This window comes from Megalobrama amblycephala, linkage group LG14, assembly GCF_018812025.1.
Source record: "Megalobrama amblycephala isolate DHTTF-2021 linkage group LG14, ASM1881202v1, whole genome shotgun sequence".
Lineage (NCBI taxonomy): Eukaryota > Metazoa > Chordata > Actinopteri > Cypriniformes > Xenocyprididae > Megalobrama > Megalobrama amblycephala.
The window spans coordinates 10279207-10295955 of record NC_063057.1 but is presented as its reverse complement, the minus strand read 5'-3'; the positions used below and the strand labels follow the sequence as shown (position 1 = coordinate 10295955).

At 36.2% G+C, this 16749-nt stretch overlaps 2 protein-coding genes across 2 annotated transcripts in view; both read left to right on the top strand.

The window, feature by feature from the left end:
• Positions 1-16749, top strand: part of LOC125245636 (antigen WC1.1-like) — a 157024-nt gene that overhangs the window by 46176 nt on the left and 94099 nt on the right. Inside the window, exons 35-36 of the mRNA XM_048156302.1 lie at positions 7476-7538; positions 7660-7722. Of these exons, the coding sequence (XP_048012259.1) occupies positions 7476-7538; positions 7660-7722 (126 nt within the window). The remainder of the gene's footprint in view (positions 1-7475; positions 7539-7659; positions 7723-16749) is intronic.
• Positions 11380-14022, top strand: LOC125245453 (deleted in malignant brain tumors 1 protein-like). The gene is made up of 3 exons (XM_048156051.1): positions 11380-11950; positions 12082-12396; positions 13493-14022. Exons 1-3 carry the CDS (start codon positions 11893-11895, stop codon positions 13807-13809), a joined length of 690 nt encoding a protein of 229 aa, XP_048012008.1. The 5' UTR covers positions 11380-11892; the 3' UTR covers positions 13810-14022.

Genomic DNA, 16749 nt, shown 5'->3' with positions numbered 1-16749 from the left:
AACATAGAGCATGTCATGACTAGTGATTCCTGAACAAATGAGTCAATAATGTTTAGTGAATCAAAAACATACAACCAACTTTGAGACAGAAATCAGTGTAGTTATGATCACTGGATGCTCATAAAAAAATGTAGCTAAATTATATACTGTACATATTGTGCATTTGGTCAATAGCATTTTATAAATAATGTTTAATAATAATAATAATATTTTTTTTTTTTACATTTTTGTTTGTTTAAAAAATGTGTAATACTCATATATATTGCCTCTTACTATAAAGTCTGTGTAAACACTCTGTAAGACTGATGCTGGACTATCTAGACTAAGAGAGGTCTACTAAATAACATTTGAACTCACTCTTGCAAAATTAGCATCCCCATCCGAGACGCAATCACACCTCAGTATTGCCTTAATCTACATTTTCTTTCCTTCACCCCCTCTTCCCCCTTCTCTTCTCCCTACCTGAAATTAACCCAAAATCTATATAGTTTAATGTGAACAATTATCACACAATGCTATACTTGTTTGGTATCATTTGAAACGTCTCAGTGCGACTGGTACAAAGGTATCATTGCCACAGAAGTAAACTAGAAGGAAATAAAGGTTTTAATATTTTAGAGATATTTTGCTCTCTGTAAAGGCCCCGATATACATCAAACGAAATCGAAGAACGAACTGATGTGACGTAATTTCGAACAAAATCAGGCCAAAACAAAGTTTGTTTTGTGTTCTTTTTGGAAGTTCAAAACAGCTTGCCAAAGCGAACTTTCAGGAAAAGTTAGTTCCAGCTGCAGATGTGTGAGGTGTAGCCTGTCAATGGCGTCATACCCGCGTTACCCTCAGTTTTAGGGATGTGCAGATCGATATGAAGTATCGATATATATCGATACTGACGTTGAGCATACTCAAATAAAAATATCGATACTAAGGTGTTTTTTTTTTTTTTACCAGTGATTTTGTTTAATTAACAATAAATTTTATGAATACAATATACATTGAATTGGACAAATAACCTATGTTAGCAAATTGTGCAGTAGAAGTATTTTCCTGCTCATCTAAACACGCAAATGTTACAAGTCAGAACCAATCAATCACAGAAAGCGTTCGCTCACTGCAGACATTGTAAGAAACCATTGATGCTTTTGGGAAACGCAGCCCTGAACAATGCTTAACAGCAGACAGAACAACATAATATGTTTGAGTTATTTCACAACAAACAAAATGAAATAGTCGCCTACATATTTTTTGCAATTACATTTATTTAAATTGAATGTTAAAAGTTCGTATTGATGTTCTGTTCTGTAACTACACTGTCAGAATGCAAAGTTTGCATTTTATGAGTGCAACAGCCTGTCACTGGCAGTCCCTTATGAAACTGAACCATTACTACAGTGACCATAGTTCAGCTAAGCCTATAGTATTTGTAGATTTCCATGGTTACCACTACAAATAAACATTTTAACCATGTGTAAACAAAAATGTAATCTAATAAATTGCAATTAAGGCATATTGAATGTTAAAATACCTTTCAAATATAATGTTAAGTGGGTACCATTACCCATTTTACTCAAAGAAATTCAATAATTTAAGGATTTAAATTATTAATAATTTAATAACTTAAATTAAGATTAGAGATATCGTATCGGTATCGATATCGGCGATTTTGGCCTTGAAAGTATCAGTAACGTATCGAAAACAAAATAAGTGGTATCGCCCATCCCTATACTCGGTTTCTGGTTTTATTTTGTAAAAACCATGGAAACACCATAGATGCTTTAGTATATTACATTTTAATAGACAAGGGAACAACTGTTTGGTTACGTTTATAGACAGAAAACTAGTTATTATGTAGCTCAACATGTTTAGTCTTATTTTTTAAATCTAATTTTCTTGATTTTTTTTTTGTTTGTTTTTTTGCGAGTACCATGCTTTACCATGCCTCAGAGAAAAACACTATTTTGTGAAGTAGCTAACATAGCATAATCAGACGCAGTTTTATTTTTAGTAAAAGTAATACAGTGTTTTCTCCATCATACAATACATTTTCAAATTAATTGCATGCCATTTATCAACACAAGCCACACTGTAAATTCAAATAGTATTCCTTACTATAAAAACACTATGTTTACTTGATTTTAACCAAAATGTTGACTTTACTACAAATTTGTAATTGTTGCTGAAATTTTAGAACAGATAGTTCCCATAACTAATGTAATTTGAGTAAAATTACAAAAAATTTTCAAGACATGCCAAGACATCCCTCCACACAGTGCAGAATCACACGGACTGAGGATTCAACGTTATGTTTGCAGAGTGGATCTACTTCGGTGAAATAAAAGTAAAAGCTATTCTTGCTGTCTATTAATGGCTTGTTTACTCAGAAAACCCAAGTTAAGATCAATTAGTTTGATGTTGATTTTCCTAAAATTTTTTTTTTTTTTTTACTTACCATGATGGTGATTCATGTTCCCTTTGGTTGGGCACTTGGAACTTTGTTAAAGATTTTATAATTCTCTCCATTTTGGTGCAACCATGCATCAAGAAATCATTGTTTGTGGTTTCAAAGGAAGAGAAGTAATAAAGATAATTTTTAAGAGATGATCTGATTTCTAACTGAATGTTGTTTAGATAGATGTTTAATTTTCGTATTCAGTAGTAATGTTTTAATATGTTTGTGCTAACAGTATGTTATCAACATCTTGTTAAACTTTTAATTGAGTATCTGTAACAGTAGCTTACAGCTGACCACTTGAGCCACACACAGATCTCAACATTTAGCATGCAAACCACAACAATGGTGACAATAAAATTTTATTTAAAGTAAATTAAGTACTCTCTACAGTTCTGCTTTTAGTTAGTAGTACTCTCGTGTAAGTGAACTATACTAACAAAGCTTTTGTAAGTACAACATACTATTCTTCTTTCACTTTACTTGAAGAAAATGTGGAAACCGATTGCACATAGTTTTTTAAGTCTACGTAGCATAAAATGGCAGATTAAAGCCATGTTGAGAATAATAGTATTTAAGATGTTTGCAGAACACAATATAACACTGTTAGTTCAATGGAATTTCTCGTGTAATCTTACTATTAAATCTTAAGTATGATTAATAAATATTCTAGAGTATGTTAAATAGAACTGACATTAAACTAACTTGATATTTATTACTTAATTTACTTGGGAAGAGTTAGATTTCTTTACTTTTAATAGATTATTAACTTAACTTCAGTTTTCCCTTTAAGTTTGCGTTGCAAAAATAAGGCAATCGGTTTCCAAACTTTTTTTAAGTACACTGAACTTGTTAGAATTTACAGTGCATCCAGTATTTAATATGATATTCTAAAATCGATCTATCTTACTGCAGTGTGTCTCAAACAAGTGTCTCGCAGCAGCCGCCGAATGAACACACAGAGTAACATTACAACGTCATTTTCAACACTCTCAAATGTATCTAATATGATAAACGGAGCTATGTCACCCCATTCATGACCGGTAAAGCGGAAGCGGCACCGGTGACTGTGTCATAATAAAAGTTCAGCTGCTTGTGAGGCGTGTGTTGCACAATTGCTCCAGTGGCCTCGTTCAGCTCCCACAACACTCGGTCCTGCTCTGCTTCATACTACAGTAACATTAATGTCCCAAGATTCCACGCTCAAACTTGCCGTCATCAAGCTACGCCTTTGTTTTGAATGTTTTGAGTGACCTCTAGTTGTTTTTCCAATTATTTATTCCTTAAAAGCACTAAAAGAATCATCAATTTATTGAATCGTAAAATTATTTTTTTCCATCCCAAATGAACAGACTGAGAGATGAAGTTGATTCTCATCCTTGTCTTTCTAGAGTTTAAAGAGATCAGGTTAACTGAGGGCTGTGAAGGGAATGTGGAGGTTTTCTACAATGGATCCTGGGGAAATGTGTGTTACAATAAGATGGACAGAGACACAGCGAGTCTGATCTGTCAAGAGCTGAACTGTGGAAGATCTGCCAGTGAACCCAATAATTCAGAGGGCCTGAAGTCTCATAATTGGCTTGATAAACTTAATTGTCGACGTCATGATTTCACTCTATGGCAGTGTCCATCTTCACCCTGGGGACTGAATGACTGTGATAATGAAGTGGCTAAAATCACCTGCTTAAGTGAGATGATATTTAACTGATTTAAAATAATATGAAATGGTAATTTTGTTTTCTTTTAAAAATTGTTCTTTTCAGTATTCAATGAAATTTTAATGTTTTAATCTCAGAGGAACAGACTCATGAATCTCCTCAGAGTCTTCTGACATGTTCAAACTCACCATCTCCTCACCAGAGACAGTGTTCAAGTAAGTTTATTTTGAGTTATTTTGAGTTCATTATTAGTACCTTTTACTTTTATAACTTTAAATAGTTATAAAATTAGGATGTATTTTTTCTATATATATCTATTAAAATCTATGCACTTGAACACTAATAATTTATAATGACTTTAAATAGTTATAAAATGCATTGTAAAAGTATTTTTGTAAATGTGCTGAAACTGGTCAGTGATGTTGATGTGTGTGATTTAGATCATGTTCCTCTCAGACTGAGTGGAGGGGAGGGCCGGTGCTCTGGGAGGCTGGAGGTGTATCATAACGCTGAGTGGGGCTCAGTCTGTGATGATCTGTGGGACATCAGCGATGCTCAGGTGGTCTGCAGACAGCTGGGTTGTGGAGCAGCACTGAGGGCTGATGGGAATTCAACCTTTGGTGCTGGTGAAGGTGTTGTGTGGCTGAACGGAGTCGAGTGCAGAGGGAATGAGATTCACCTGTGGGACTGTCCTCTCTCCCTGAAGAACCACACTGACTGCTCCAACAAAGATCACGCTGGACTCACCTGTGCAGGTCACAGAAAAACTCTGAGAAATATTCGTCATTTTTACATAATTTTAGTACTAATAATATTTGTGTATTTGCATGATTTTGAATGTGTTTTTATCTGTTTTGACAGATTTGTCAGTGTCCACTACTCCTGCCACAACATCATCATCTTCTCCTCCAGTTTCTCAGACAGTGAGCTCAACACCAGTCACTCGTTCACAAACTCCTCCGTCTCTCTCTGTGCTTGTGATTGTACTGGGAGTTGTGCTCTTACTGCTCTTAGTGCCACTGCTTATACTGATTCAGCAGAACAGAGTGATGAGGAGAGGTAGGAGAGATCCAGAGACTGTCATATTGTGTCTTATTCAGTGTGTGATCAGTCATGTGTTGTGAACTGACAGCAGGTTTGTCTCTCTACACTCACAGCTCTCTCTAAGAGGAGACACAGGAGCACGACTGAGGCCGTTTATGAGGAGATTCATCACAGACACAATCGCTTCACTCAGAGGGGTGAGACATGAGCCCTGAATCTTATTTAATATGATGAATTAATAAGAGAGTCTATCAGACACTTGATGTTCATCTATTATTAGTCCTGTTAAACCTCCTGCAGAAAACCACAAAGCTGCAGGTGTGCGTGTGTGTGTGTGTGTGTGTGTGTGTGTGTTTGTCTCTTCCTGTGTGTATTTCTGGAAGGCAGTGAGGAATGGGTTCATGTGAGGATACATGTGTGTTTACTAATAGGCCTCTAAAACATGAGATTTCTGCCTCTAATGCTTTTAAAATGTAAATAATTAATATTTGTGTTGTGTTTTCAGTAACAAAATGCTTTATGATTTAAAGTAAATGAGGATTCAGTCTGTTTGTAATGATGAACATGTTTCTGACTGTTCTGCTCCGTTAACAGGGAGTCTCATCTCTGAAGAACTGCATTCTGGGAATGAAGATGCTAATAAGCTTCTCTCAGGTTAGAGAGCTGAAGTATATTCAAAGTAATGCCTAAAATAAATTAACAGATACATTAAAATAAACTGAAAGAAATTAATTCACACATTTTAAAACTAAATAAAATATGTGCCAATAATTTATTGCATTTATTTTCTTTTCCAAAATATTAAAAACACTCAAAATATATAATATGTTTTTGATACAGAAGAGATGAAGAAGGAAATCACTCTGGGATACTATGATGATGTCATCACTGTTGGACTGAAACCAGACCGTGAGACAGGTGCAGCTCCGTTATTATACAAACCCGATTCCAAAAAAGTTGGGACACTGTAAAAATTGTGAATAAAAAAGGAATGCAATAATTTACAAATCTCATAAACTTATATTTTATTCACAATAGAATATAGATAACATATCAAATGTTGAAAGTGAGACATTTTGAAATGTCATGCCAAATATTGGTTCATTTTGGATTTCATGAGAGCTACACATTCCAAAAAAGTTGGGACAGGTAGCAATAAGAGGCTGGAAAATCTGACCTTTGGGCCCTTAGACGGCACTGCATCACATACAGGAATGCTACTATAATGGAAATCACAACATGGGCTCAGGAATACTTCCAGAAAACATTGTCGGTGAACACAATCCACCGTGCCATTCGCCGTTGCCGGCTAAAACTCTATAGGTCAAAAAAGAAGCCATATCTAAACATGATCCAGAAGCGCAGGCGTTTTCTCTGGGCCAAGGCTCATTTAAAATGGACTGTGGCAAAGTGGAAAACTGTTCTGTGGTCAGACGAATCAAAATTTGAAGTTCTTTTTGGAAAACTGGGACGCCATGTCATCCGGACTAAAGAGGACAAGGACAACCCAAGTTGTTATCAGCGCTCAGTTCAGAAGCCTGCATCTCTGATGGTATGGGGTTGCATGAGTGCGTGTGGCATGGAGAGCTTACACATCTGGAAAGGCACCATCAATGCTGAAAGGTATATCCAAGTTCTAGAACAACATATGCTCCCATCCAGACGTCGTCTCTTTCAGGGAAGACCTTGCATTTTCCAACATGACAATGCCAGACCACATACTGCATCAATTACAACATCATGGCTGCGTAGAAGAAGGATCCGGATACTGAAATGGCCAGCCTGCAGTCCAGATCTTTCACCCATAGAAACCATTTGGCACATCATAAAGAGGAAGATGCGACAAAGACCTAAGACAGTTGAGCAACTAGAAGCCTGTATTAGACAAGAATGGGACAACATTCCTATTCCTAAACTTGAGCAACTTGTCTCCTCAGTCCCCAGACGTTTGTAGACTGTTATAAAAAGAAGAGTGGATGCCACACAGTGGCAAACATGGCCTTGTCCCAACTTTTTTGAGATGTGTTGATGCCATGAAATTTAAAATCAACTTATTTTTCCCTTAAAATGATACATTTTCTCAGTTTAAACATTTGATATGTCATCTATGTTGTATTCTGAATAAAATATTGAAATTTGAAACTTCCACATCATTGCATTCTGTTTTTATTCACAATTTGTACAGTGTCCCAACTTTTTTGGAATTGGGTTTGTATTATAAGATATGAAATATTTAAAATATATAAAATCTGTGTGTATATGTATATTAAAAAAATATATATATACATTATATTTTGTATGGGTGTCTCATGTTCAATTTGTAGAAGACACACCTGAGAGTTATGATGATGTCATGACGAGTGGACAGAACTTTAATATTAAAAAAGGTGTTTTTACTTTTTATTCTTCTTTTGTTTGTGTGTGTTTAACTTAATACCTCTGAAGTGATGCTCAGTACTGATATGATGATGTATCATTTGTTCTGTTCATATCTTCATGTTTATGTAGTGGACACACCGGAGCATTATGATGATGTCATCATTAATGGACAGAACATTCCAGGTGTAACAGGTGAGTCACACAGAACTGTATTTAATCATCATCCACTAATATTGAACATGTTTCTACCATTAATGAATCATCATGACTTCATCAGGAGTAAATCTAATAGTCTCAGACAGTCATGAGGAGAAAGAGATCAATGACATCATCAGTGACACAAGCTGTATTAAAATCACAATGTGAGGTTTTATTTCACATGTGTATCAGAGGGAGATCAGGAGGAGTATGATGATGTGAAGAACAGAGATGAAGATGAGAAACCTGTTGGGTCGGTTATGGTCACATTTTTACATAACTATATACTTTATTCACTATGTTGCTCATTTTTAAAACTAAATCTTAATACATTTATAACAATGAAAATATGAATTTGCTTTTGTTTTTAAAAACAGACTATGGCGATGTGGGGGAGGAGTCAAATAAAGAGGGAGGGGCCATATGACTCACTGACCACACCCACTGCCTCTGATCATCAAATCATATTACAGTTACTGGAGATACTGAGTTTCTTATGTTGCTACTAATGCATCAATGCCTTATGATTTTATGTTATTTCAGATCTTTTTGAATTAAATTCTTTACATGCTTTACAAAATTTGGTAACAAAAAAAAATCAGTTCTCAGTACTTGGCCTATTATTTTTATATTGATATCAATACATACTCAAAAGATTTTTAATCAATACATTAATTTTTATGAACTTCATGAATGAATTAATTTTTTAAAAGCATTTGGAGGAAAGTGGACAAAAGAAAATGTGGAAAAGATTTTCTTAGGTGATATTAGGCAGTATCTAATAATGACACAATTTAAAATAAATGTAGAGCATATTAATTCCCAATGCAGTTTTAAGAAACTTGTGATGACAACAAAAAGGATTGCAAAGATTATTGTACGCATAATTTTGTTCATAAAAAATCGTGCACACATTTAAACACCTGCACAGTGTATTGTGTAATGGTCCAGTTTAAGTTTAAAATACTTAAAAGAACTTTAAACTTTTCTTTAGTTTTATTTTGTGGATGATGCTGAATTATTTGCACTGGAATATTTTGCAATAGCTCCATCTGCAGGTTGAGTTTAGACTGATTATTCTTGGTTTTCCTTTTCAACAACTTTTCAGCTATCAAGAATTCCTACACAGATAATAAAACATCAAACATTTGCCTAAGAATTTAAAGGGTGCTGAATATGTTTACATGACATTAGGCTAAATATTGTACATTTCCTAAGACATTTCCTAAGACAAGGTAAACTTATAAATTCTATCTTTTCTTTTCTTTTCTTCTTTTTTTAATCGTGCATGAAAGTAAACTAATTCAGTTACCTCAACATGAAAGCAACATAATTTTGTTACTTTTATTTATTATATTTTTTATTATTTATTATATTTTAATTCAAGACCATACATGCAAATAAATATGAACAGTATAGCAAGATGTCGGTAGCTGGATATGACGCCAAGTTCGCCTTGACTCGTCCAACTTGTGTGTTTCAGTCGTGGTTTTGTATTGAGTTGACCGCTGTATCAACGGGTTGATACTAGAGCAGTGTTGTGAGTGGCAGGTGCTCGTGTTAAAGTCACTGTACTAGTCTAATGTGGTCCTCAACTAAAATGTTCTACTGTAGCGGGAATATCGGGAAAAGTCCAGAAGGAACGGAGAGCGGGAGTGATAAATGGACGATACTCTTCTAGAATAAAATCAGTGTCCAGCTCACAGTGAACGCATAATTTGATGTTCTGTTGTTCTAGGGGGAGATATTAACAGTTAAAAAGATCCAACTCAAGTTTAATTTTCTCATTTTAAAAATGTGGAAAATAAATAATAATAATAAAAAAAACGTTAATCTTTTATGGCTTCATTTGACAGTTTCATTTGATTTTTAATAAACACTTAGGTGTACCTTTAGAAAAGATTATTATGAACCTGCTGAAAATACAATAAATAGGTCTATCTCTCTCACTGCTACAATGAATTTACATCATTCTGTCACTTTTAAAACCTCATCAAGAAAAGTTGGGACATTTTGTAAAGTAGTCCTGAGCCCTTGTGGCTATATTTAACACAGCAGCATGATGGTTTCTCATCTGATGCCATCTGAGGGGTCAAAGGTCAGAAGTTTCCTTTGTTGCCCTACACTGACTGAGATTTCTCTGGATTCCCTGAATCTTTTCACAATATTTGCTAGATGGTGAAAGACTTAAAGTGTTAGTTTACCCAAAAATGAAAATAATGTAATTTATTACTCACCCTCATGTCGTTCTACACCCGTAAGGCCTTCATTCATCTTCAGAACACATATTTTGATTAAATCCGATGGCTCAGTGAGGCCTGCATTCAAAGCAATGAATTCCTCTCTCAAGATCCATAAAGGTACTAAAAACATATTTACAACAGTTCATGTGAGTTCAGTGGTTCGACCTTAATATTCTAAAGCGATGAGAATACTTTTTGTGTGCCAAAAAAAATAAAAAAATAAATAAAATAAAATAATGACTTTTCAATAATATAGTGATGGGCCAATTTCAAAACACTGCTTCGGAGCTTAATGAATAGATCAGTGATTCGGAGCGCCAAAGTCACGTGATTTCAGCAGTTTAGCCGTTTGATTGGAGATCCGCTTTGAATGCAGGCCTCACTGAGTCATCGGATTTAATTAAAATATCTTCATTTGTGTTCATAAGATGAATGAAGGCCTTACGGGTGTTGAACAACATGAGGGTGAGTAATAAATGACATTATTCATTTTTTGGTGAACTAACCCTTCAAATTCTTTGCTTGGAGAAATGTGATTTTTGAATTGTTTGACAATTCTCTCATTAAATTTGGCACAAAGAGGAGAGCCATGACCCATCTTTGCTTGCAAAACTGAGTCTTTGGTGGATGTTCCTTTATACACAAACATGATCCCCTCACCTGTTAACAATTCACCTGCTCATTGTGGACTATTTCAAAACTGTTTAACTCAGATATTCTGTAATCTTTTCACTATAATTTTGCCTCTGTCACAACTATTTTTAAGTGTGTTGCAGCATCAAAATCAAAATTTGTTTATATTTACAAAATACAATTAATTTGGCCAGTGAAAATGTTTTTTTTATACAAAATATATTTTTGTCAGTTAAATAAAGATTCAAGAGAACTAAAAAATCACAGATTCTTGATTTTATTGCATTTTACAAAATGTCCCAACTTTTCTTGATTTGGGGTTATACAATAGCCTATCTTATAACAGCAGAAGAAGAGTAAAATGAATGTGCTGTGAAGAGAGCTAAATGTTAAATAAATTACAATTGTAGCTGTAAACAAAGAAATTTATATTTTCTGGCCATAAATGGACATTGTATATAAAAATGTATGAGAATCATGAACAAGACTCTTTTCTGCTTCTTTACAATAAGTGTTTTGCTGCCATCTGCTGGATGAATTACACATTTGCAATATTAAACATATATAATGCCACATAAATATATGTGGAACAGTAACCAATGTTTATTTATTAATGTTATCTGAAATTTGTCTGTTTGTTGTTACACAACCAGTCCAGTTCATTTCATAATTTATTAACATAATGTTAACTGTTTTCTTGGATTGAATATCATGACATTGTAGTAAAATACAATTAATATTATAAACATTTGTTCCAAAAATAACTTTAAATTTTTAGTTCATTATCATTTCTATATTTAAAGCAAAGATCAAGTAATTTTGAGTGTGAAATAAAGTGTCAGTAAGTGATCAGTCAGTCATCAGTGTTGTATGTTGTGTGTGCAGATCCAGGCTTTGATGCTGAATATAACCTGCAGTGTTTCTCTCTCAATCTCTTTAAGTTTAGTGTGACTTTATCTCCACGCTGACATATGACTGACACGAGTCTGTCCTCAGTGAAGTGTCTCTTCACGCTGGAGGAGGAGTCCCGCTCATCAGCGCTCACACTTTATTGATATATATGGAGAAAATAAAAATGCTGCTTTCTGATTTGTCACTGATTGTGTTTGATGATTTCCTCTGTTGTGTCTAATAAGGTAACAGTGAGTGTCATTGGCAGCTGTGAGAGTCTCTCTCTCTTTAGGGGACTGACAGGAGCCAGTTTCTTCAGTGTGTTTGAGGGAGCAGAAGGAGAAACTTGTGTTTCATCTGATTTGATGAATTAGTTTGTGTCGAGCAGAAGGAGAAGATGGAGAGTTGTCTGATGCTGATGTTTCTGTGCTATATGATAAAACTCACCATATCTGGTAGGTACACACTCAGAGTCAAGAGGTTATCTGTTCTTTAAAATGAGCTGAAATCATTTACATTTAACGTTACACTTTACTACATACTATGTTTGATATGTTTACTAATTCTCTCTCTGTCTTATGTGTAGAAAGTGTGAATGTGAGGTTGGTGAATGGCAATAATCCCTGTTCTGGTACAGTGGAGGTTCTTTATCGTGGTCAGTGGGGAACAGTGTGTGATTTAGGCTGGGATATGGCTGATGTTGCAGTGGTGTGTAGAGAACTGGACTGTGGGACGGCTGTAGAAGCAAAATATAATGCTCACTTTGGACAAGGATCAGGACCAATTTTAATGGCTTATGTATACTGTAGTGAATCAAAGACTGCACTGAAAGACTGCCTTTCAAGGAGCAGCGATGCACGGCGATGTAATCATAAACAAGATGCTGGTGTCATGTGTTCAGGTGAGCTTCCCCTCATCTTGTTATCACATCACTCTTTCATAATTCTCACTCAAGCAGTATAATGTTTCTGTATGCTGGTGAGGACAAACTGCATCAGTGTCAATCTTATAAAGCAGACAATCTGTTTAATTATTTTGTTCATGATATTATATTTGTCTTCATTCCTTACTTTCCTATAATATACCTTATTCAGAGCAGTGCCATGACAGGTATAAAAGCGAGGAATAGAGTTACTGTTTTCAACGGCATTCGCTGTATGTGTATATAAGGTGTATAAAGCTCCTAGATCACTTACAGTTTTACACAGCTCATGTTTTCTGGAGTTTTTTGTCTACTAAAATTTCTTGGAAAGATACAGTATTTTTGCAGTGTTTCATCTGCAAAACAATCCAAAAACACATTAAACAGTACTACCCACCCACTGAAAAGATGTAGCCGAGCTATCCCTAACAGCCTCGTTTTCATTTCCGCTAAAAATCAAAGATGGCGTTTGTAACGAGGTTAGTAGATGTGGGAAGGAGGCGGGAACCGGCGAACATTCAACGTAACTTTAATTCAAAATAAACAAAGAACAAAACGAAAGTAATGCCGGCAGACCCTCGCGGACGTCTGCCGGCCACACAAACATAATAAAACATAACATAAAGTCCAGGCCTGGTCCTCTCTCGTCCTTCACTGATGTCGCTCCTCCTTTTATGCCTCCGGAGCTCCTCCGTGAGAGACTCGAGGCCGGCACGCCTCGCAGGTGACGCTCATTATCACTCGCGTCACCGGCCTCGCTCCGTTCCCTCACGGCTCTCGCCCGCCCTGCTCGTCACAGCGTTACTGTGGATAAGGTCTATAAACTATGATGCAGAGAATCCCCATTAAATATGTAAAGTCTTTTTTATTATTCACAGACAGTCTGATTTGACAATCTTATTTACATTCTTTATTTAATGAAGATTATAAAATTACAGATGAAATATAAAATTACAGAAACAATTAATGCAGATAAAATGAATTAAATTAAATACAGAATGTCAAACCTCATTGGAAGTTTTCTCTTGTGTTTCAAGATGTTTATTTAATCTGTCCTTATATTGCAACAACTCAGAACGAGGACTTCGACTTGTGGACGGATCCCACCGGTGCTCTGGGAGGTTAGAGATACGTGATGGTCAGTCGTGGGTTTCAGTGTGTGCTGCTGCCTTTGACCAGCAGGATGCAGAGGTTGTGTGTAGAGAGCTGGACTGTGGGGCTCCTGTACAGGTGCTGGGAGAAGATGCTTTTGGAAAAGGAGACGCTCAGATGTGGACACAAGAGATTCAGTGCAGAGGAAATGAAGCTCAGATACATGACTGTCCACTATTATCTTCACAGAAGCACAACTGTTCTCATGACAATGATGTTGGAGTGATTTGTTCTGGTTGAGTATAAACATTTGGCATTTCTTTCGATAAATTACATACATAATATACTGCTGTTTATTATTTAACAATCCTGACTCTAGTTTCATACTGTTTAAATAAACTGTTACTTGTTTATTCAGGTTACACTGACCTCAGACTCGTCAATGGTCCTGACATCTGTTCTGGTCGAGTGGAGCTTCAGTTCCTCAATGATTGGGGCACAGTGTGTGATGCATGCTGGGATATGAGAGCTGCCAGTGTCCTCTGTAGACAGCTGAATTGTGGGATTGCTGTGTCTGTTGTGGGATCAGACTGGTTTGGAGAGGGAAGTGGTGAAATCTGGGCTGATGTGTTTGATTGTGACGGGAATGAAACAAAACTCTCAGAATGTTCCATCTCTTCATGGAGTCGAGCTGAATGTTCTCATAGACGAGATGTTGGAGTCATCTGCTCTGGTGAGGGGATTTTGTTTTTAAAAATATTATGATTTATCTAGAAATATCTTAATAAGATGTCACATCTTTCACTCAGATTCCTCTCTGGCTGTTCATGATGGTCTGGTGCAGTTGTCTGGAGAGAGACAGTGTGAGGGGGAGGTGGAAGTTTCCATCCATCAGGTCTGGAGGAGAGTTCTGCTGGACTCCTGGAGTCTCACTGAATCCTCTGTGGTCTGCAGACAGCTGGGCTGTGGCTCTGTGCTGAACTTCTCCGGCTCCTCTTCATCCAGTCCTGAACACAGTCATGAGTGTGTGACGGGCTTCCAGTGCTCTGGGAGTGAAGCTCATCTGGGGAACTGCAGCTCTCCACAAACTCTCAACTGCAGCTCCACACAACAGCTGTCAATCACCTGCCTTGGTGAGAAGAGCAACATCTGGGCAGATTCTTCAGTTGTTAGTGATCACTAATGTGTTTCTCTTTCTCTGAATATCAGGTCACGGGTCCATCAGGCTGGTGGGTTCTGGGAGAGACTGTGCAGGGAGGCTGGAGGTTTTTCACAGTGGCTCATGGGGGACAGTGTGTGATGACTCCTGGGATATTAAAGATGCCCATGTGGTGTGCAGACAGCTGCAGTGTGGAGTGGCCCTCAGTCACCAGCAGGTACCAGCCTGGTTTGGTCCTGGTTCTGGACCCATATGGCTGGATGAGGTGGAGTGTGAGGGGAATGAGACGTCCCTGTGGAGCTGCTCTTCTCCAGGCTGGGGAAAACATGACTGTCAACACAAGGAGGATGTAGGAGTCGTGTGTTCAGGTAAACTGTAAAAAAATAATTTAAATAATAACATTTCAATAACCTATGTATGTGACTGATAATATCCAGTATACTCGCATTTGCACAAAAAATTTCAGCAATATAAATGCAGCATTTTGGGAACAGAGAATAGGTCCTTATTCAGAAAATATTTAGAAAATATTAGAACCAATTCCGGTAACGGTTCTTTCATGTGCACTTTTCGGTGTGGGTGGAGTACTGTACTAAAATACTCTGACAGACTTTTCTGAAGTACTTACTTATCAGTACCACAATACAACATTACTGAATCTACAGCTTGACACGTAGTGCAACTAATGTAGTCCGACTGCCTAATGAATGACTTTAGTAAGTCAGTTCTTTTAGTGAATTAAAAGCGAACAGCATAACTAGTGTAGTGATTCCTGAACAAATGGGTCGATTCTGTTCAGTAAATCAAAAACATACAGTTTAGAACCGAAGTTGAGACTGAAATCAGTGTAGTTACTGACTGGATGCTCATACAACAAATGTAGCTAAATACTGTACATATTGTGCATTTGGTCAGTAGCATTTTATAAATATGAATAAATTACATTTTTTCACATTTTTGTTTGTTTAAAAATTGTGTAATACTCATATATATTGCCTCTTACTATAAAGTCTGTGTAAAAACTCTTTGCATGAATTGTTTTAAATGTTTTAAATATATTTATTATTAAAATGATCTCATCCTTTGGAAATGGATATGTATTTTGTTTTTCCAAGTATTTTTTTCCTTAAAAGCACTAAAATAATCATCGATTTATTTAATCATCGAATTCTTTTATTTCCATCCCAAATTAACAGATTTACAGTATCTCACAGAAGTGAGTACACCCCTCACATTTTTGTAAATATTTTATTATATCTTTTCATGTGACATCACTGAAGAAATGACACTTTGCTACAATGTAAAGTAGTGAGTGTACAGCTTGTATGTCCCCTCAAAATAACTCAACACACAGCCATTATGTCTAAACCACTGGCCACAAAAGTGAGTACACCCCTAAGAGAAAATGTCCAAATAGGGCCCAAAGTGTCAATATTTTGTGTGGCCACCAGGGGTGGATTAAGATGGTCAGGGGCCCCTAGGCTCCTCATTATGCTTTCTTGAAAAAATGTATTTAGGTGGCATAACTGGCATACACACACACACACACATGGAGACAGCCAATACTACAGTTTTTCTTCTACGTTCCTGCAACTGGTGGACCAACACAGTAACACAATTACCACCACATCACATAGGTAAAATGTGAAATTGAAAATCATAATGAATCATATAAACCAATAAATAATACATAGCATAGGCGGAGGGTGAACCAACTCTAGGGTAAGGCTAGATGTGATTCCTCCATGAAAACACAGAGTCTATGTCATGAAATCCCAAAATAAATGCAAAAAAATGTGATCTTCAAATTCTGAATGAATTAGGCCTATAAGCCCGTTTCCACCACTAAATAAAAAATTAAAAACAGTAATTGCGACTTTTTATCTTGCAATTCTGACTTTTTTTTCCTCACAATTGCGAGTTATAAAGTCACAATTCTAAGATATAAATTCGTAATTGCGAGGGGGAAAAAAGTCAGAATTGTTACTATATTGCGAGTTAATATCTCAGAATTGTGACTATAATCACGCAATTGCGAGTTTATATCTGGCATTTCTTACTTTTTTATTAAGTGGCGAAAA

What these genes read in the sequence shown, in the direction of transcription:
- LOC125245453 (XM_048156051.1), top strand. Translation starts at nt 11,893, where the DNA reads ATGGAGAGTTGTCTGATGCTGATGTTTCTGTGCTATATGATAAAACTC. An exon ending in GATAAAACTCACCATATCTG is followed by an intron (nt 11,951 to 12,081) that starts GTAGGTACACAC and finishes TCTTATGTGTAG; the next exon opens with AAAGTGTGAATGTGAGGTTG. An exon ending in TGCTGGTGTCATGTGTTCAG is followed by an intron (nt 12,397 to 13,492) that starts GTGAGCTTCCCC and finishes GCAACAACTCAG; the next exon opens with AACGAGGACTTCGACTTGTG.